General features: G+C 34.6%; 1 protein-coding gene across 3 annotated transcripts in view; it reads left to right on the forward strand.

The window, feature by feature from the left end:
- LOC145243486 (long-chain-fatty-acid--CoA ligase 5-like) overlaps nt 1-22,496 on the forward strand; it is a 174,500-nt gene that overhangs the window by 108,554 nt on the left and 43,450 nt on the right. For all 3 annotated transcript variants that reach the window (XM_080106429.1, XM_080106427.1, XM_080106428.1), the window contains exons 10-15: nt 3,318-3,391; nt 6,222-6,299; nt 9,118-9,252; nt 13,198-13,280; nt 16,610-16,760; nt 18,674-18,746. In XM_080106429.1, coding sequence (XP_079962555.1) covers nt 3,318-3,391; nt 6,222-6,299; nt 9,118-9,252; nt 13,198-13,280; nt 16,610-16,760; nt 18,674-18,746 — 594 coding nt within the window. The remainder of the gene's footprint in view (nt 1-3,317; nt 3,392-6,221; nt 6,300-9,117; nt 9,253-13,197; nt 13,281-16,609; nt 16,761-18,673; nt 18,747-22,496) is intronic.

Here is a 22,496-nt window from a genome sequence, read left to right on the forward strand (position 1 = left end):
TTGGAAAAACTTCATAAAAAGGGAAGTTCCTTTTCTCAGTTTGTGGACAAAGAGTTGGGAACAATTTAACTTTTTTTGTGATACTTGTAAGCATGGGAAATTACTGGCAGGTTGAAAGATGATAAACAGTTTATGGATAAAAAAGTCTAAGACAATGGAGCTGGAAGAGCATTCAGATGTCGAGAAAATATGTTTAGATGATGAAACTATTGAGACCGTTTAGAAGTTTTGTTACTTTGGTGAAACTATTGGAGCACAGGGTGGATCGGGCGCTAGTGTGATTGCAAGAGTTAAAGAACAGATGAGGTAAGTTCAGGAAACTTCTGCCATTATTAAACAACAGAACGCTACCACTGTCGACTAATGATGAATGGAAGTGAAACCTGGCTAGTGAGAGTTGAGGACGTGTGTTGCATGGAAAGAAATAATATGAGAATGATATGATGGATGTATAATGCGAGTCTTAAAGACAGGCTTAGTTCTGATGAATACCGGGAGATGTATGCAGAACAGGAGACTTTGTTGATTTGGTCACATTGAAAGGATTGATGTGGGTCAATAGATGTAGAACAACTGAGGTAGCAGGGCCAGTTGGCAGCTGAAGGCCAAGGAAAACCTGGGAAGAAGCGATAAAGGTGCATGTGAGAGAAAGAGTGAAAAATAAAGACATGATTAAAGATAATAATACAAACAGCATTCACTCTAGGCAGATTGAATCTGCTTCTTCCAAAGGAGAGAATTTATAGGGAATATCAAATTCACAAGCGGTCTCCATTTACATGTATATCCCGGTCAGAGGAGATGACAACGTTAGGTTTTTGCTGTTCTTGCAGGTAGGTATCGACGTTCTCCTACATACGGCGTCTGGTATTCTCAAATGGTCACCCATCTGGTACTGACTAGGCTCTACGTTGCTTAACTTTGATGATCTAAGAAGAATCGATGTTTCTGCATGATTATGCCATACTAAAGATAAGTTAATTTGGAAATCAATTTTACATATGTCAGCACGTATATTAAAACCAATGAAGATGAAGAATAATATTGGATGAACATGTTTAGGTTATTAAATGTAGAACACTTGAGGTAGCAGGGTTTGTTGGCAATGGAAGATCGAGGAAAACATTGGGGGAAAGTGACAACGATGGACTTGAGAGAAAACCGAATAAGTAAAGGTTAAAGATAAAACAGCAAAAGTTAATTTCTAAAAGCAGTCCAATACATGCCAGCATGCAAAACGGATGTTAAACCATGTATCAAATATTATACATTTCTAGTTTATTGCTACCGTTTCAGATAAACTGAATATATAATAGTAAATAAATTTTGGTTATCATTGTCATGGCGCAGTCGGATTAATCAAGATGAACAATGGTTCCAATAAGATGGTAGCATGCCCCACACATCAAAAGATTTCTTAGCTCTTTCTTTTTTTTTTTTTACATGGAGGTCACCACTTATCAAGGCCCGAAGGCCACTCAGGGATAAGGGTTATTGCGTGTACAGTAATCAATGAGATAGTATTGTAGTAAACATTAGTATTGGGGGTTTTGATAGTGTGGCTTACTTAAGGGGGCGGTTTGTCAGGAGTTTGTTTATGTTGGACTTGAAGACGTCCAAGTTGTAGTCAGGTGGGTAACAGGCAAGCGGCAGAGAGTTCCACTGGCGTGCAGTTCTGAGAAAGAAGCTTTGCTCATAGAATCTAAGTTTGGATTTAGGCACAGATAAAGAGTGGGGAAGATTGTTGACAGTAGTTTCAGCCAGACGGGTGTTTCTCGTGAAAGATTGGCGAGGGGGGACGAGGGATTGGAGCTCAGACGAGCACCTGCCATGGAAATAGCGATAAAACAAAGAAAGGCTCGCAACATCTCTTCTGTGGGAGAGAGGTTGCAGGGAAGAGAAAAGGGCATCCCCCACTAAACCACAAAGTCTATTTTGTACTCTGTCAAGGCAGGATAGGCTGTTTTTAGCAGCTCCTGCCCAGATGTGGACGTACTTGGCTTTTATACAGATAGAGAATTGCATCAGTAGTGAGATATCTTCTGGAGCGGTAGAAGGATCCCACCATTTTCCCAGCGTCCCTGGCAACAGATTTGATGTACGTGCTCCATTTCAGATCAGGAGTAAAGGTCAAACCCAGAAGCTTGTCAAAACATGGAGCCTCTCCAAGACGAGAGCCATTCATTTCAATTGATGCCAGATGGGAATCAGCGCGTTGATGATGTAAAGATAGAAGCTTGGTTTTGGATGCATTAAAGTGACCAGCCACCTCTTCCCCCATTGTACCACGTGCTCAAGATCAGAGGAGAGAGAATTAGAGAGAACTTTGTCATTTACGGCCTTTGATGTGTTGCCATAGATGGTCGTATCATCAGCATAGATGTCAACGAATGATTTAAGTATGTGTTTTGGGAGATCATTGATGTAGATCAGGAAGAGAGAGGACTCCAGCATTAATACTGTGGGCCTCTGATTTCTGCCCATCAACCACTACTCTTATGAACCTGGCTTATAAAGCAATTTCAGGAGAGACTAATCTGCAGTAAATGTAATATTGAGTATACACCAAGCGATTCCAAATTTTTTCCCAATTCCAATGTAATAACTGAGTCCCTTCTAAATTTCCGATTCCAATACAATTACTGATTTCAATTCTTTTTAAATTTCTAAATAAAGATTTGTTGCTTTTTTTTCTCGAATTATTGTAAAACCTTTGTGTAATGTTTGCATATATTTTCACAAACATACAGAATACACTTAGGTGAACGTATCTCTACAATTGTATAAATGCAACTCTGTGTGTGTGTGTGTGTGTGTGTGTGTGTGTGTGTGTGTGTGTGTGTGTGTGTGTGTGTGTGTGTGTGTGTGTGTGTGTGTGTGTGTGTGACTTTCTTATAGACTCCGGAACGGCTGAACAGACTTTCTTTAAAATTTATAGAACTTTAATGTATAAGTCTGCGAGTGATCTTAGTTAAGTTTTGTCTCAGAATACCTCCGATAAATACCGATACACGATTTTAATTTATCTATCATCGGTAAAGCCATTTTTCCCCATGTCGTCACTTAGCAACAATGATAGAACAATGGGCCGTGGAAATTCTACTGTGGGTAAATTGACAGCATGTTTTGTTTTTTTTGCATGACGTGGTCTCTATGATAAAACTCCGCACGTAAATTTCTTAATTTGTTTTCATTAACTGCAAAAAATTTTATAAGACTTGAAAATTTACGTGCTTTTGTTTTCTTTCTTTTGCTTTTTGCAAATTGCAGAACTCTAGTGTTTGTCTTAAAATATGAACATTTTTTTTCTTTTGCAGGGACCCCGAAGGGTGTCATGATAACTCACCGAAACATTGTCAGTGTTTTTGGCGCCGTGATAGATATGATTGCTGTAGGTTTCTACAATGTTTGTTCTTTTTTATGAAATAAAACGGTTTTTACTATTCACGGATGACAAATTAAGGCATGACAAATGGTTCCCGCTATTTTATTCATTTATTTCTTTTCATTAAAATTTTTTGTAAAAGAGAAACAATTTTTTTTCTGATTTAGAGGGACTATTTAAAAAAAATATAAGTTAAACATGGAAAAAAATAAAAAAATGTTTCTTTAAGTTAAAAGAAAAAATATTTGCTTACTTTTTTAAAATCATGTTCTGGGGGGGGGGGGTTATAAGTATTTATTTTTTTTTATAGAAAATGTTTACAAAAAACAATTCCAAATGAAAAATAAATATATCAACAAATTTAATTCCACCAAATCTTGTGAGTCTGAAAAAAAAAAAAAAAGGAAAAACAAAACTTTTTTATTTTTTACAAAATTTTTAGCAAAAAAAAACAAAAACAACTTGCCAGTCTAAATTAAAATCTTCACATAAGAATTATAGGTTGTTCGAATGGCATACCTAAGTATCACACGAATAGAGAATCAGCAGGAGCAATTGTCATGCCTCGACGTACATTTGCCATGCCTTAATTTGTCGTATATAAATAGTAAACCTAGGATATAAATTGTTGTTTGAGCTAGATTGATCTATTCCCTACCTTTTGACTTTAGGGTGTATTTTTATGGTCACGAATTTGGTTGGGAGTTGTTCGGTGATTTGGTATTTTAAAATTGTGATGTGTAAGAAACTGAAACAAATACCTCATATTATCCAACTAGCTGGCATAGCCCACTCGCTTTAACATTGAAATTAACATCTTATTGTCTACTTCAAATCATTAAAAGAAAAGTAATCGAAGAGAAAAAGGAGACAAACCTAATCGTTGAGGCAAAGGAGACAAACCTAATCGTTGAGGCAAAGGAGACAGACCTAATCGTTGAGGTAAAGGAGACAAACTTAATCGATGAGGCAAAGGAGACAGAACCTAATCGTTGAGGCAAAGGAGACAGACCTAATCGTTGAGGCAAAGGAGACAGAACAAATCATTGAGGCAAAGGAGACGAACCTAATCGATGAGGCAAAGAAGACAAACCTAATCGTTGAGGCAAAGGAGACAGACCTAATAGATGAGGCAAAGGAGACGAACATAATCGTTGAGGCGAAGGAATCAGACCTAATCGTCAAGGCGAAGGAGACAAACCTAATCGATGAGGTGAAGGAATCAGACCTAATCGATGAGGTGAAGGAGACAGACCTAATCGATGAGGTGAAGGAGACGAACATAATCGATGAGGCAAAGGAGACAAACATAATCGATGAGGTGAAGGAATCAGACCTAATCGAGGAGGTGAAGGAGACAGACCTAATAGACAAGGCAAAGGAGACGAACATAATCGATGAGGCAAAGGAGACAAACCTAATCGATGAGGTGAAGGAGACAGACCTAATCGATGAGGTGAAGGAGATGAAACTAATCGTTGAGGTGAAGGTGACAAACTTAATAGACAAGGCAAGGGAGACTAACCTAATCGTTGAGGCAAAGGAGACAAACCTAATCGTTGAGGCAAAGGAGACAAACCAATTCGTCAAGGCGAAGGAGACAAACTTAATCGATGAGGTGAAGGAGACTAACCTAATCGACAAGGCAAAGGAGATGAAAATTGATGAAGAAAACTGATAAAAAACTAATATTTACTCCTAAAAATCTCAGTTGTATAATTCACTATTTGTTCCTTTATTATTATTATTATTATTATTATTATTATTATAAATCATTTTTAGGGTTAAGCCTCCACTTCTTTTCTCATAAAATTTGTATACATGATTATGTATATTGTTAAGCGAGATGCACGAATCTGGCATAAATTGCTCTCCTTTTATCAACAATGATCGGATAGAAATCAAAATTCAATTTCTCATTTTCTATATGAGCCTGGAGAACTTTTGGTTCTTTGTGCAATGGGCGATTTTCTTATGTTAATTTCTATATCCAGTCATTTTGTTGTTTTGCAATTGTGGTGTGTTAGGTTTGACTATGTTGAACGATTCTACTGGTGAAAGCTGTACGATGAGGATGAGCTGTGGACTAATCATACTTGTAACACCCCCCGGAACAAGAACAGTTAATTAAACACCAAAATTCCTAATTGTTACTATGTCTTCGATATTTTCTTGTTAACACTGAATGTATATTTTTTTTAATTCACTGCTATTTCTTATCGGACGAAATCGCTTCTCTTTTTCTAGTACAACTAGATCAGGCTGTGTGAAGATATTGGTTTCCTGACTTGACTGTACCAAACATTGATGTCATTGTTTTTTTGTTTTTTTTTTCTTTGCAAAACTCAATCAGGTTCTGAAATCTCGAAACGATAACAACAATTTATCTCTACAAAAACAAACTTGACACCATGAATAAATATTTGAAGATATAAAAAAAAGTTGAAGATTAAAAACATTTGCCATGACGCTTGAACCCAAAAAGGGTTGATATGCTATAAAACAAAACAATCAAACCAAACACCACGAATAAATATTTGAAAGATATAAAGAAATTGAAATATAAAACCTTTTTTCCAAAAATACTGGATCCGAGATTAAATAAACCAAAAAAAAGGGGTTGATATGCCATAAAACAAAACAACCAAATCTTTCACACAATAAATGCAAACGTTCAAATCAAATTACAAAGACTTTATTCATTTTTTTCATGTAAATTCAAAACTGAATCTCAAAAATTTTTATTAAGGAATTTTTTTTTATTGATCAGAATTCATTTCTTGTATTCGCTATTCTTTCTATTTCTTTGTTTTCTTTATTTTTGTATCTCATTCAGGAATACAGTCCATACAATACGGACACTGTGCACATCTCCTACCTTCCATTGCCGCATGCCTTTGAGAGGATTAATCAAGTAAGAATTATTTTTACCTTATATTTCCGTAATTTTTAGATAAGGATTGACAATTTGGATAAGTTGGACTATACATCTCATCTTATTCACACAAAGTTTCAGTTGATGTAATTATTGATCTCCTTTAGGTACATCTAGTTGAACTCGGGAATCTTTATACCAAACTCTAACATCTGTACAGAATTTATATTGAACTCTTTATTTAATTGACAGAGGTAGATTGTTTTCGTTCCGTTATCCCAACACTCTGTTATTCTCTCGAATTTCTGTATAACAGAGAGTGAACTATACTCTATCTAGTCTTCTGCTATATTTTAACTACGAACTTGATGTTTATAACCTATGCTGATGAAGAGACTGATATCAGAAACTGAACGTGAATCAGTTTTTAAAATTGAAAGATCGTCTATGGTTTTTCGTGACGAACGATATTTTTAAGGAATTCTTATTTAAAAGCCAAGTACGTCCAAGGATGGAATACTGTTGCCATATCTGGCCAGGAGCTGCTAAAAACAGCCTATCCTGCCTTGACAGAGTACAAAATAGACTTCGTGGCTTAGTGGGGGATGCCCTTTTCTCTACCCTGCAACCTCTCTCCCACAGAAGAGACATTGCGAGCCTATCCTTGTTTTACCGTTATTTCCATGGCAGGTGCTCGTCTGAACTCCAATCTCTGGTCCCCCCTCGCCAATCTTTCATGAATAACACCCGTCTAGCTGAATCCACTGTGAAAAATTTCCCCCACTCTATATCTGTGCCTAAATCAAAACGCGGATTCCATGAACAAAGCTTCTTTCTTAGAACTGCACGCCTGTGGAACTCTGTTCCGTATGCCTGCTTCCCTCCGGACTACAACTTGGACGTCTTCAAGTCCAACGTTAACAAGTTCCTAATGAACCGCCCCCTTAAGTAAACACTTCATCAAATCTCCTACTAACGTAATGCACTTGCAATAACCCTTATCCCTGAGTCGTTTCCGGACCTTGATAAGTGGTGATCACTGTGTAAAAAAAAAAAAAACAGTCATGTAAATTGTTTCAAGTTGAAAACGAGATGCAGACTAGAGTCAGATTTTGTTGTTTTTTCCACGGTTTTTTTTATTAAGGCAACAATAGAAGTCTTTTTTTTTCCCCTTTTTCTCCCTCAGCCGACCATAAACTCACATGCGAATGAAACAACGTCCAAAAAATTAAAAAAAAAATAAAATAAAATAAAAATAAAAAAAATATAAAAATAAAAAAAAATAAAAATAAAAAATAAATAAAATAAAATAAAAAATAAAAAAAATAAAAAAATAAAAATAAAAAAATATAAAAATAAAAAAAAAATTAAAAAAAATAAATAAATAAAATAAAATAAAAAATAAAAAAAATAAAAAAATAAAAATAAAAATAAAAAATAAAAATAAAAAATAAAAAAATAAAAATAAAAAATAAAAATAAAACGAACTGTCAAACAAAAAATGTCAGAACTACTTAAGAATCCACACCACTTGACAGACCAAACAGAGGCACGGTCGCTTGCATGAATAGTACCTTCGATTACCCCTCCCTCCTCGATATTACTATCACACAAATATCAGAGAAATGGTGATCGCCTTCAACGGGTACTTCTGCATTAGATCGGAAGCGTAGCTTCGTTTCCATCCTCCTCAATAACACGTACATCGCCACCTGCTGATATCATCATTATCTCTTCTGGTTCCATAGGCAACATTTCTGAGCTTATCATAAGAGGCAGTAGAGGGTCAGGGTTATGATATAAAGAAAACTGGGGGAAATTGAAGTGCCAGAACAGATTAAGATAAATAATTAAACGGTTATTTTAAAAAACTATTAATAATGGCACAGTGTGGGCATAAAAAACACGTGGAGGAGAGTCGAAGTTCCGCAAAGAGATTTAATGCATTTATGCACACCTTCTACCATCACAAGGAAGGTTTGCGTATAGCAATAGAGATGGGTTCCGAAATTTAAAAAAAATGGTTTCTGAAATCTGCTCTATGTAGGATCTTAAACCGCTCTATTTCATAGTTACTGGCATAGCTTGAATTTTTAATCAAATGCTGGCCAATAGCAAAGCCTGAAGTCGCTGGGAAAGGGAGATTCAAGGATCCTTCTCTTCCTTATCTAATCTTAGATCGAATATGCTGGTTGATATGGGTCTGTAAAAGCAAAGAAGTACGCCCTACATAACCAGCATTACACTGGCATTAAATTAATATCAACATTAGAATGATGGATGAAGGGCACACTATCCTTATGACAAGAAGGAATTATATAGAAAGAGAGAGGTGAGAGGTGTGTCAGGGCTGTTTAATCATTGAACATAAGCATAAAAATTATCATCTCAATTGGGCATAACTTCAGTGTAATCTCATGTGTTATCATACTACAGCGACAGAAGCAACACATGCTTGTCTAGAAGTCATCTTTATTGATATTGAATATGAACACAAAGCAAGTGACACAACTCTTTATACACAGACACCAAGTGACACAAATCTTATCAAGGGAGAAAACCCAAATCATTCAAACTCGTTTTTAAGAGGCATTCCCTTCTTTTAAAAAATGTCATCTCATTTTCTGGCAGATTAAATCTAGAGTTAGATATTTCCCCATCAGAAGTCTACGGCTTCCAGGCATTGCCTCCACACCTCTCTATGTTTCCTATTTTATAAAATGAAAAAAGTTTGTTGCATTAGATTTTTTTTTAAAAAGTAATCCAATGAAACAGGCAAATAATTCACCATATTTTTTGCTTATCTTTTTATTTTTAATTTTTTTATTTTTTTAATTTTTTTATTTTTATTCTTTAGATTGCTGTCTACACTACAGGCGGGAAAATTGGATTTTTCCAACGGGATATCAAACTATTGTTTGATGACATCAAAGTTTTGAAACCTACGATCTTCCCGACAGTGCCTCGATTATTAAATCGAATTTATGACAAAGTAAGATTTGTTTGATTTTTACCATGTGATCAACTGCTATTGAAAGATAATAGAGAGAAGATAATCACTTGCCGAATATACCCGGTGAACGAAGTGCGAAGAAATACAAGCCCCTGCATTTAAAGGGGCGGTTATAATCTTTACAAAAAAATTTCTCTGTTTGAGTGTTTGAAATAGCAGGTCAATATCATTCATCCCCAGTAAAAACAAAATGATAAAAAATTAAAACAAAAAACAAAATTTTTAATACCTGCTGGAGATAATTTGAATGCCTAACTACAGACTGTCTTGTATAATGTCTCTCTGTACAGAAGTTTGTTAGAAAAACATGCCTCAAGTAACTAACCTTAACAAAATGTTCAAAATAATAGACGGGGTGGAACGATAAAAGTGTCGCCCTACAGCATTATTTTAAAACTTTTATTGAAAAAGAAATCAATTCAGATAATTTGATTATGTAATAGAGCTGACATCTATTCAATGTAGCCGCCTTCACCCACAATCAGGGACAGTTATAATCTTTTTAAAAATCTCTCGGTTGGAGTGTTATGTAATAGCAGGTCAATATCATCTGGTAGGATGCCCCATCACAGTAAAAACAAAATAAGAAAATTGAGAAAAAAACCAAAAAACCAAAAACAAAACAGAATTTTAATGCCTACTAGAGATAATTGGAATGTTTACTTGATAGAATCGAAATGTCTACTAGAGACTGTTCTTGAGGGTATAATGTCTTTGTACAGGAGTTTGTCGGAAAGACATGGTATGAGGATACTTCCTCCTACAAGTAAATCGTAACTAAATATTCAAAATAACATAGTATTTGACGCCCAAATAAGATCCAACTTGTTATGGTTATCCCACACTGGTTTATACGAGGAATGGTGCCTCTTCTCCAAGTGATGTTAAATCAAGTAACAACACAAAGATGGATACTCTACCAGACTAGATGAATCTGGAATCTGGTAAGACCAAGAGACCACTAAAAATATACTATAATATATACATGCCTATATATTATACAATTTTTATCCAGTCAATTGAGGAGAAGAAAAATAAATATTTTTATTTATTTATTATCCTCGTCTTTTTTTTTTTTTTTTTTTTTTTATAGTTGTTGTTTCACAACATTTCAGCCAACTATTCCTCTGGCCTATGTCAGGTTGTTAACCGCTGTAGGATAGGAATGCCGAATCTTTTAACTGTATCTTCAGTAATTACTGCCTTCCATACTTGCTGTCGTCTCACCTTGTTTTTGGTTAGCTAATCCTCTGGCATGTTTTGGGTAGGATTGAAACAACCTGATGAAGGCCAGAGGAATAGTTGGCCGAAACTTGTAAAATATCAACTATAAAAATAAATAATAAGATGAGGATAATAGAGGATAATAAATAAAATATACAAATTACTCATCTCAAAAGAATTCCAATAATTAAATAAGAAAATTAATGTTCTTAACTTCTCTAGGTTTATACGAGGAATCGTGCACCTTTTCCAAGTGATGTTGCCTTAAGTAAGAAATACGAAGTTGGATACTCTACCAGACTAGATGTATTTTTATCTTGGAATCTAGTAAGACCAAGAAACCACTAAAAAATACACTATAACATCACAAGAGACAACTAAAAATATACTATAACATCACAAAAGACCACTAAAAATATAATAAAAAATCACAAAAGACCGCTTAAAATATACTATAACATCACAAAAGACCACTAAAAATATACTATAACATCACAAAAGACCACTAAAAATATACTAAAAAATCACAAAAGACTGCTTAAAATATACTATAATATCACAAAAGACCGCTTAAAATATACTATAAGATTACAAGAGACCGCTAAAAATATACTATAGCATCACAAAAGACCACTAAAAATATACTATAACATCACAAAAGACCACTAAAAATATACTATAACATCACAAAAGACCGCTTGAAATATGCTATAAGATTTAGAGACCGCCTAAAATATACTATAATATCAGAAAAAAACACTTAAAATATACTATAACATCACAAAAGACCGCTTAAAATACACTATAGCATCACAAAAGACCACTTAAAATATAATATGACATCACAAAAGACCGCTTAAAATACACTATAGCATCACAAAAGACCACTTAAAATATAATATGACATCACAAAAGACCGCTAAAAATATACTATGACATCACAAAAACACTAAAAATATACTATGACATCACAAAAGACCGCTAAAAATATACTAGAGCATCACAAAAGACCACTAAAAATATACTATAACATCACAAAAGACCACTAAAAATATACTAGAACATCACAAAAGACCGATAAAAATATATTATTACATCACAAAAAACCACTTAAAATATACTGACATCGCAAAAGACCACTAAAAATATACTGACATCGCAAAAGACCACTAAAAATATACTATGACATCAGAAATGACCACTAAAAATATACTGACATCGCAAAAGACCGCTAAAAATATACTATAACATCGCAAAAGACCACTAAAAATATGCTATGACATCACAAAAGACCACTAAAAATATACTAGAACATTACAAAAGACCACTAAAAATATGCTATGACATCACAAAAGACCACTAAAAATATGCTATGACATCACAAAAGACCACTAAAAATATACTAGAACATCACGAACATGCCTATCTATAATACTACTGACCAAAAATGAAACAAAAAGCAACAAATTATTTCTTTTGAGGCTTTATTTTAAAAGCGAAAATTACTTGTAGAAATCTATTTTTTTTTTTGCTTGTTCCATTGTTTTTAAACCACAATTACTAAGCATTATGAGAAGCATTCATTATCTCTCGAGAGTGAACAGATTTGAGCACATGAGCACATCGCCTGCTGCCAGTTTATGTTAACTGTTATGCCACGAAAGTGTCTGACCGTCAGCTAGTTTATCGCTTATCAAATTTTGTTGTTGTGTTTTTATTTTTTAGCGATATATTTATTGGTAAGAATTTATTGGTATGAATTAGCTTAAATGTTAGGTTTGGAGAGTTTTCTCCCTTTTATATATCCATTATCGCCTTACATTTAGGGACGTGTACATCAAATACAGACACACACACACACACACACACACACACATATATATTATTATTATTTATATAGACAATATTACATATGCTAGTTATTAAAATAGATTTTCTTTATGTAAATGATGTTACCTCTTGAATTTAGATTTCATTTAATAAACAATATATATAGAAATAATGCTGGAATGAAGTTTGTATAATTACGTTTTCAGTATGAAAATTAATTTGCGAAACTGTGTACCTTTTTATTTATTGCTTTGCAGACTGTTATCCTCATCATTATAGCTGTTGTTTCACCATGTTTCGGCCAACTGGTCTTCTTCAATAAAAAATAATATATAGTGTAACTTTTGTACATATTAATAAAATTGTGAACAAACGAACAAACAGACAGACAGATAGGAGTACGATTTTCTTATAATATATATGCATACAAATTAAAGAAAAAATAAAGTTTATTTGTTTTATCTGTAATTATGCAAAAATCCGTTTTATTTACATTTTTTACAGCAGTCATCTTTTTCTCGGCATTTGGAAATTTGGAACACGATAAAACAAGTGAAAGAGTATTTTTTTTTATATTTTAAAAATACTAACAAAAACATAGCATAATTGCTAAAAAAAAACGTATTAATGGAATTAACATGATATTTCAATGGGGATTGGTTAGTATAAATATGACACGATAATTTTTAATGTTTTAGATTTTAAATTAAAATCATTGAAAACAGGAATGTAAGTTAGAGAGTTGCTTTGAAGAATCATCAGCTTTCTTTTATAATAAACTTACAGGACTTTGATTGAACACATTTTAGTAACTTATTTGGTTGATTATATCCATTCAGTCGTTGATTTTTATCATTTATTTTTATGCAGATAAATGCAGATGTTTCTAAAAGTCTATTGAAAAAGAAACTTTTGGAATGGGCATTGGCCAGTAAAAGCAGAGAAATCAAACAGTAAGCGACTTGTTTTCTTATTTTCTTGACTTATTAGTAAAATAAAAATGAAAACGGAACAAAAAAGTTCCTTGTAAAATCAGTTGATGCGGTTTCCAGGCGTCTTGGAAAGCTAGTGTTGTATGCTGGCACCCATATTGAATTCTAAATAAAATCACATGCCATACACTTTCTTATTATATTCATTTCTTGTGAGAATTATATTTCAGTAATAAATTACAAGCATTTAGTTTGGAGACCCTTTCATCTTCCCGTATCCACTAATTTAGACACTTGCTAACCAAATGTAATTTTCACTGAAATAATAGATGCCCTTTCTGTTTACGTGTTATATTAAACCGCCATCTTTTATTTGTTAGCTGTGTTTTTGTTTTTTGGGTTTTTTTTTACAAGGTAGTCACTACTTATCAAGACCCGGAAGCCACTCGGGGATAGGGGTTATTGTGTGTACAGTATGTTAGTGTTGGAGATTTGATAAAGTGTCTTACTTAAGGGGGCGGTTCATCAGCAATTTGTTTACATTGGGCTTGAAGACATACAGGTTGTAGTCAGGTGAGAAACAAGCAACCGGAACAGAGTTCCACAGACGTGCACTTCTAAGAAAGAAGCTTTGTTCATGGAATCTACGTTTTGATTTTGGCACAGATAAGGAGTGGGGAAAATTTTTGACAGTGGTTTCAGCTAGGCGAGTGTTTATCGTGAAAGATTGGCGATAGGGGAGGCCAGAGATTGAAGTTCAGACGAGCACCTGCCATGGTAGTAAGGATAAAACAAAGACAGACTCGCAACGTCTCTTCTGTGGGAGAGAGGTTGCAGGGAAGAGAAAAGGCCATCCCCCACTAAACCACAAAGTCTATTTTGTACTTTGTCAAGGCAGGATAGGCTGTTTTTAGCAGCTCCTGCCCAGATGTGGCAGCAGTACTCCATCCTTGGACGTATTTGGCTTTTATATAGATAGAGAATTGTATCAGGGTTAGATATCTTCTGGAGCTGTAGAAGGATCCTACCATTTTTCCAGCGACCTTGGCAACTGACTTGATGTACGTGTTCCATTTCAGGTCAGGAGTAAAGGTCAAGCCCAGAAGCTTGTCAAAACATGGTGTTTTCGAATCGGTCTACTCTTAACATTCCCCCATTATTTTCATGCTCTTTGTATTCTTCATTCTACTTCTTTTTTTCTTCTTCTTCAAAAAAAAGGTATTAGATTGATGCAAAAATTTTTGCTGATTTAAAATTTCATCTTGAAAATGGAAGATTATGAATTTTTGACAATGTTTATTCATAGTTATGATAATTTTTGCTCTAAATAAAACATGCTTTACCTATCTTATCATATTCATTTCTTGTAGGAATTATCGATATATTAATAGTATAGCGTGTGTGTTATTTATTTTGTTTGTTAAACTTACCTCCGAGTGACTGTCGTTTCATTGTTATGGACTTCCATTTCTTGTCACAAATAATTTTACCAAGAATTCTTCATAAGTTTTGCTTTAGGTTTTAACAGCAATCTATTTTTTTATAAATAATTTTACCAAGAATTCTTCCGAAGTTTTGGTTTCGGTTTCGATTATAGCTGAAGGAACTCAAGTTATATATATATATATATATATATATATATATATATATATATATATATATATATGTGTGTGTGTGTGCACACGTACACATATATATATGCGCACACACATACATACACACACATATATATACATACATACATATATACACACATATATACATACACACGCATCTATACACACACATACACACACACACACACACACACACACATATATATATATATATATATATATATATATATATATTTCATAATTTTGGTTTCGGTTTCGATTCAAGCTGATCCACCCAAATCACATGGATATATTTTGTTTATTTTTGAACTCACAACTTTATAATATAAAAAAAATCGATAGAAAATTAACTCTATAATAATATATACGAAATCTGCAAGAATTAAAATATCATATTTAAGCATATTTTACGACCGGGCTATGCTGGGTGTCCCTGGTAGTTTAGGTAAATACTTTTGCAGTTTTAACAAAAGAGCTACAATAATATCAGAGCGTCTCCATTTATACTGAACATCTACAGAATATCAACATCAATATATTACATATGAATGAGTCATCTGCAGAATCTCCACAGGTTCCGCTAGTATTTTAATAATAAATTAAAAGCACTTAATTATAAGGAGTTGAAAACAATCAGATTGTAGTCAGCTGGAAAGCAGGCAATCGGAAGACAGTTCAACAGTTGTGCAGTTCTAAGAAAGAAGCTTTGTTCATGGAATCTACGTTTCGGTTTAGGCACAGATAAAGAGTGTGAGAAATTATTGATGGTTTAAAATGACCTTTCTACAAACCGCAAAATCTTTTGCACCGATCTGATATTTGTTTCTAAAAACATGTTGACTTCCTCTCGATTTTTTCCTTTGACTCAATGTTCCAGTTTCAAAACTTTTACTAAATGCACTCTAATAAGGACAAATTTATTTGAACCTATTTGAATGGTTTAAGAATTTATTTGACCTCATTTTGGTGATTTAAGAATAAATCAAAAGCACTAGGGACCTTCGAATTTTTATGAATCCTTGTGGGTATTCTCTCTTTATGTTACTGGGAAGCTATTCCGAAAGCGGACATGATATGAATGTTAGGATCGCGCTACCATAGAGTGCACTTCATTATTTAGAGAAAGTATGGAAATCTCCAATCAAGAAAGAAACCAAAACCAAGGTCTTCAAAGCCTGCATAGAGTCAATCCTTCTGTACGGCTCCAGACACAAAAAGGAGAGCTGGACGTCCATGTGTAACACTGAAATCCATTATTGAAAAGGAAACTGGTCTGGTAGAAACTGAGCTGGTTGCTGCAATGGCCGATCGCAAACTCTGGCAATCGGAATTTGTTCACGTTTCACCTGCGCCTACTGGCATTGGATGAGACAACAACAACAATATTACTAGTACACAAATGAAAAGATACACTAAAGACCTAGGACACTTAAGACTGGGACACTTATGCTCGGGGGATTAATAACCAGGACACTAATGACCTACATTTGCCCATATTATGTTCCTTAAACATAATATTCCAAGTCTCTCTCTCTCTCGCTCTCTCTCTCTCTCTCTCTCTCTCTCTCTCTCTCTATATATATATATATATATATATATATATATATATATATATATATATATATATATATATATATATATATATATATATATATTTAAAATGTTTTGAATTTTATGATATTGCAGAATTTGATTTCAAAGCATAATTTTTTGTCATTGTTTTTTCTATTCTAGATTGATAGTACGTCGAGACAGCATCTGGGATAAACTAGTATTCAAAAAAATTCAAGATATATTTGGAGGGAATATAAAATTCATGGTTACTGGTTCCGCACCTCTTTCCGATAAAGTGCTAACATTCTTCCGGTGTGCATTAGGATGTTTGGTAAGGCAGTACACAGTTTAGTTTGTTACACCTTTCTTCTCCCCCTTAATGATACATGTGAAAATGAATTTTGTTTACATATAGCAGTTGGCTCATTATATAGTGACATCTAACTCTAAAAGTGATCATAATGGTATCGCAGAAGCCAAAGTTTTTCTGTTTTCTTTCCTGGTGGCTACAATAATATAACAAAATAGAATGACAGCATATATTGATGTCAGATTCTCTCATAATATACATGGGCTTTCCAACACATTTCCTTTTTTGCTTCATTTTATTTTTATTTTTACACATTATGTGAGCTTCCACATAACTCTCTTAAGGGGTGAATGAAGGCAGAACTTAAAAAAAAAAATGTATCCAGACACAATCAGCTTTCAATCAAAACGGTAAATCTTTTTCCCTTGTTTGCCACGTCTCATTTCGGATTTTCTGTTTGTAACGTCATATCCTAACACATAATCATAATCTGCTTCTCTGTAAACACTTTCTCACATCCGATGATATTCCCTATCTCCACAAATCTACTATCAAACCATATATGAAATACTGTTGCCATATTTGTCTTACCTCATTATGTCTTTGCTAAGACTGACTGTGAAGATGAGGATAAACTATGAAGATGAGGATAAACGAGATACAAAATGGCTTGGCTCATTTAAGATTGTTAAGACCCAGCCAATGTCTTTCAACTGTAGGCGTGTCCCTTTTCTTCTTGAGAGTCTTATCTGTAAGACATTTGGATAAGTCTTCCTCCATTGGTGTGAAAAATCACAATCAATTAAAATGTTCAGATCAAAATTTTTTGTTTCTCTAAGTCCATCCAAAGACAATAGCCATTTCGACTGTCAGAGCAACAAGGTTAAATGGCTACCCTTAAAAAAAAAAACAACTGCATCCCCAAAAAGGGAAGTAATAACGCCACACTGATGCAATTTTTGAATTCAAGTTTTTACAGTGTGGTACTAATCAAAATGGCAGACGTATTATCTCAATCTCTTTGATTCTGAGTAAAAATCTTATCTGACAGAAGCCTCGTCATCATCATGATCGTCATCATATTCGATTTAACTAAACAAAAAATATATGAATAAACACAATTGCCCAATTACGTTTACACATTTATTATACACTGACAAACATTTAAACAACAATAAAACACAATACAATAGCGACAGTTTGATAAGACTCACCGACTGGTGGAAAAAGTTCTCAGAGCTCACCTCGTGGTGGAACGAAGGTTCTCCTCTTCTTGAGAGGGAAAAGGCAACACGTCTGCCCGTGACCAAAGGGAAAAACCAACCAGCCTTAGAGCAGGGGCAGATTACTCCTCCCCGGTGTCCTCTAATTTTTAGTCCCCTACAACCCCCCCCCCAAAAACAAAATATGGAGTACTTTTAATTGAATGTTGTGAGAGGATTGTTTGGCAGACGTATTATCTCAATTTCTTTGATTCTGAGTAAAAAGTCTTATCTGACAGAAGCCTCGTCATCATCATCATCGTCATCATCATCGTCGTCATCATCATCATCGTCATCATCATCGTCGTCATCATCATCATCATCGTCATCATATTCGATTTAACATCCATTTTACCTGCTGGCATGTGTTGAACAGCTTATATAAATTCACTTCCAAACTAATCCATCTCTAGCCAAGTCTTTGTTTATCCTTCTTTTTTTTTCAAGATCATACTTATCATTTCCTGTCATGTTTTCCATGACCTTCCCCTATGAACTGACCTTAATACCTTAACTGTTCTACATCCACTGACCCAAGAGCTCTCATCTATTCTTTCAACGTGGCCATACTCTCGAAGTTCTGTAGACGTCTCTTTATACTGTCCAGATTTAATCTTCCCTTGCAATCATCTGCCTCTAAGAATCTAAAAATCACTTTTCATTATGTTCCAGATATTCGAAGGATATGGTCAAACAGAAGCAACAGCAGTGGTGACAATGACTTTACCACAAGAATATAAATCAGGTAAGAATTCGTTATTTATTTAATTTGCGGACTGTTATCATCATCTTCATAGTTGTTGTTTCACCACGTTTCGGCCAACTATTCCTCCGGCCTTCTTCAGGTGGTTGACAGGATAAGAATGCTGTGTTTCTTAACTGTATCTTCAGATAAAAATGAAAAACTTGAATTTATAAGAGCAAAAAATCCAACGTTGACCGCTTTTCGGGGCCCATGGCACAGTGGAAGGAGGCATTGAAACTCTACGGTTCCAGGTGAGCATTGCCTGAAGATAACGGTTTCCATCCTACCCAAAGCAGACCAAAGAATTAATTGGCCAAAATGTGGTGAGACGACAACAACTATGGAAGGCAGTAATTACTGAGAATACAGTTAAGAGACTCAGTATTTCTATCCCATCATGGTTATCCACCTGACGAAGGCCAGAGGAATAGTTGGCCGAAACGTTATGAAAAAAAAAAACTATGAAGATGAGGATAACAGTCCGCAACTAAATAAGTATGCAAATTACTCATCTCAAAAATAATTCCAATAATAAATTCTTTACTTATAAATATTAAACAGAATTTGAATTTCAAAACATGACGGTTAAATGATCAGACATGTGCAGTGTTTATTTTTTAATAAATATTAATTTAAAATTTCTAATTTCTAGCTTATAAAAAAGCCTTCATCAGGAAGATTTAGACAATACCTTTTTTACTTATTTGCCATAATGATGTTTGGCATAGTTTCTAGTTGTCAAAGATAGATGCTGTATCATCCAGTTCAGCACAGGCGGAGGATGTGTTAGGAAGAGAAGAGTATAAGCCTTGCACTGTCAGCCAAGCTACAACATCTGTCCCATCACCACAATGTCGCAGCCCTATGCTGGTTTTATAAGTACTATAATGGAATGTGCTCTGATGAACTCGTAGCACTTGTGCCTCCTCAAGGAATATGTCCCCGACTAACCAGACAAATAGCAAAATCCCACTCCTTCACTATTGAGGTCCCCAGACCGGAAAGTCTTTTACTCTAATAGGATCTTCCCTCTGACTGCTAGACTTTGGAATTTCCTTCCTGATTCCTGTTTCTTTACTGTACTAAACTGTGGAAGTTTAAATGTAATGTGAACAAACAACTTGCTGCTCAATTCTCCACAGTCCCTAACTTTGTTTGAGGTGAAAAAGGATAAATAAATAAATATTGATACGATAGCATGTGTGTTATTTATTTTGTGTGCCACGCTTACATCCGAGTGACTGTCGTTTAATTGTTATGGACTTACATTTCCTTTAATAAATAATTTTACCAACAAGAATTCCGCATAAGTTTTGGTTTTGGTTTTGATTATAGCTGAAGGAACTCAAGTTATATGCATATATTTTTCTCGTGAGTGTTGTTTTCGGTGTCTATTCAAGCTGATGCACCTGAATCATGTGGATATATTTTTTTTATTTTTGAAATTGCAACTTTATCTATATATATAAAAGCGAAAATGTGTGTATGTTTGTGTGTGTGTATGTATGTATGTTTGTGTGTCCGCTAAAAACTTTCGACAGACACAACAAAAATTCACAAACTTGGTCTCATATGAAAGCTCCACCTTCCGGACGACAAATATCGAAAAATTGGCCCAAAGTGACCATCAGAAGTGCGTCAACTAATCGATTTTCTGCAGGGGGCACCCCCAAAAAAGTGACATTTTAATGTTAAACATTACATATTTTTAAATCGATTTATAACTGCCCCAAAATATACGGCCGCCAAATCTTCTACATAAAGTATACACGCGGCCGTTTATTTTGGGTCAACTTGTATTTAAAACCCGCTGAGTCATGTCACGTGATCTTGACGTCAGCAACCTCTAATGGCGGTCTGAATTTACAATTTAAAAATCGGTAAAAAAAAATTAATTAAAGCTAAACTATGAACGTCTACGCTATGGAAACGTTACCAAAGTTATTACCACATTCAAAATAGGTAGATGCGATAGTTAAACGAAAAATAAAGCTAAGCCAAACATGTGAAGTAAAAAAAAAATATGCTTACAAAAAATATTAATGATCGAAGTTTTTTTTTTAAATAAAAACAGCCAGACGCCATTTTCCAGTCTTTAGAGTAAGACAGACGAAGTGAGTGAGAGAGAGAGAGAGAGAGAGAGTGTGTGTGTGTGAGAGAGAGAGAGAGAGAGAGAGAGAGAGATGTCTAGACAGATTCGACAGGGGGGAGGGTCAACAACGCATGCGTCAGATGACGTCATGACGTCGGGACCTGATTTACTTTAAATAGTTGATAAACCAAACAAACTTTATATACGCCGCTTTAGCGCAGGTAGTTATGGCGTTGGTTCATTATCTAAACGTTTTGGGTTCGAATCGTGGTGTGACATGTTTTTTTTTTTTTTCGATTTTTTAAATTTAAATATTGAACCCTGTATTATTTAAGCCATTTTTCACGTAACGTTCGTTCGTTTTTCTGTTTTAATCGTTCGTTTGCCTTACGTTATTTTTTTGTGTTTTACCCCCCCCCCCCGTTTAATTAAAACGTTGTTTTCTTTTCTTACTTCGCTTATAACAATGCCTACATCGTCATCGTCGTCGTCGTAACGCTCGACGACTTTCAAACATCTTTCACTTCTGGCTGGCCGATTTTATTTTCAAACTTCGCTTCAGGGGTTCGGCTTCGATCCTACCTCCCCCCGGCTTCTTTTTTATTTAACACCACACACCCCTACAAACACCCGGGCAACGCCGGGTACCCCTCGCTAGTAATATATAAAAATCGGTAGAACATTAACTCTATAATAATAGATACGAAATCTACAAGAATTAAAATATCATATTTAAGCGTATCGGGCTTTGTCAGGCGTTCCTACTAGCTTAGATAAATACTTTTGCGGGTTTAACAAAAGGGCTATAATAATATCAAAGCGCCCCCATTTACGCTTAACGTCTACATAATGCCTACATCAATATTTTACATATGAATGGGCTGATTTAGCTAAAATTTTGTATGGACTTTTGTTATGAAGCGAACTGGTATTCGTTTGACGCCTAGTTAGGGATTAATAGAGATTAAGATTTTATGCAAAAATGAGCATAAATTTAATCATATTCAGCGATCAATTTGACATGAATCAGTCATTCTTAGGCAACGGGCTATAACTTTTGCTTGTTATTTTAAATTGTCCGTTTTCAATGTTGCCTTAAAAAGTGTCCGTTTTCAATATTGCCTTAAAAAGTGTCCGTTTTCAATGTTGCTTTAAAAAGTAGTCGTTTTCAATGTTGCCTTAAAAAGTGGTCGTTTTCAATGTTGCTTTTAAAAAGTGGCCGTTTTCAATGTTGCCTTAAAAAGTGGCCGTTTTCAATGTTGCCTTAAAAAGTGGCCGTTTTCAATGTTGCCTTAAAAAGTGGCCGTTTTCAATGTTGCCTTAAAAAGTGGTCGTTTTCAATGTTGCCTTAAAAAGTGGTCGTTTTCAATGTTGCTTTAAAAAGTGGTCGTTTTCAATGTTGCCTTAAAAAGTGGTCGTTTTCAATGTTGCTTTAAAAAGTGGCCGTTTTCAATGTTGGCTTAAAAAGTGGCCGTTTTCAATGTTGCCTTAAAAAGTGGCCGTTTTCAATGTTGGCTTAAAAAGTGGTCGTTTTCTATGTTGGCTTAAAAAGTGGTCGTTTTCTATGTTGCCTTAAAAAGTGGTCGTTTTCTATGTTGCCTTAAAAAGTGCCGCTTTTTGTTGCACTACGGTAACCATTTATTATCGGGATAGCAGAT

Source organism: Euprymna scolopes, chromosome 22 (assembly GCF_053919585.1).
Source record: "Euprymna scolopes isolate OS-2025 chromosome 22, ASM5391958v1, whole genome shotgun sequence".
In the NCBI taxonomy this organism is placed as follows: Eukaryota; Metazoa; Mollusca; class Cephalopoda; order Sepiida; family Sepiolidae; genus Euprymna; species Euprymna scolopes.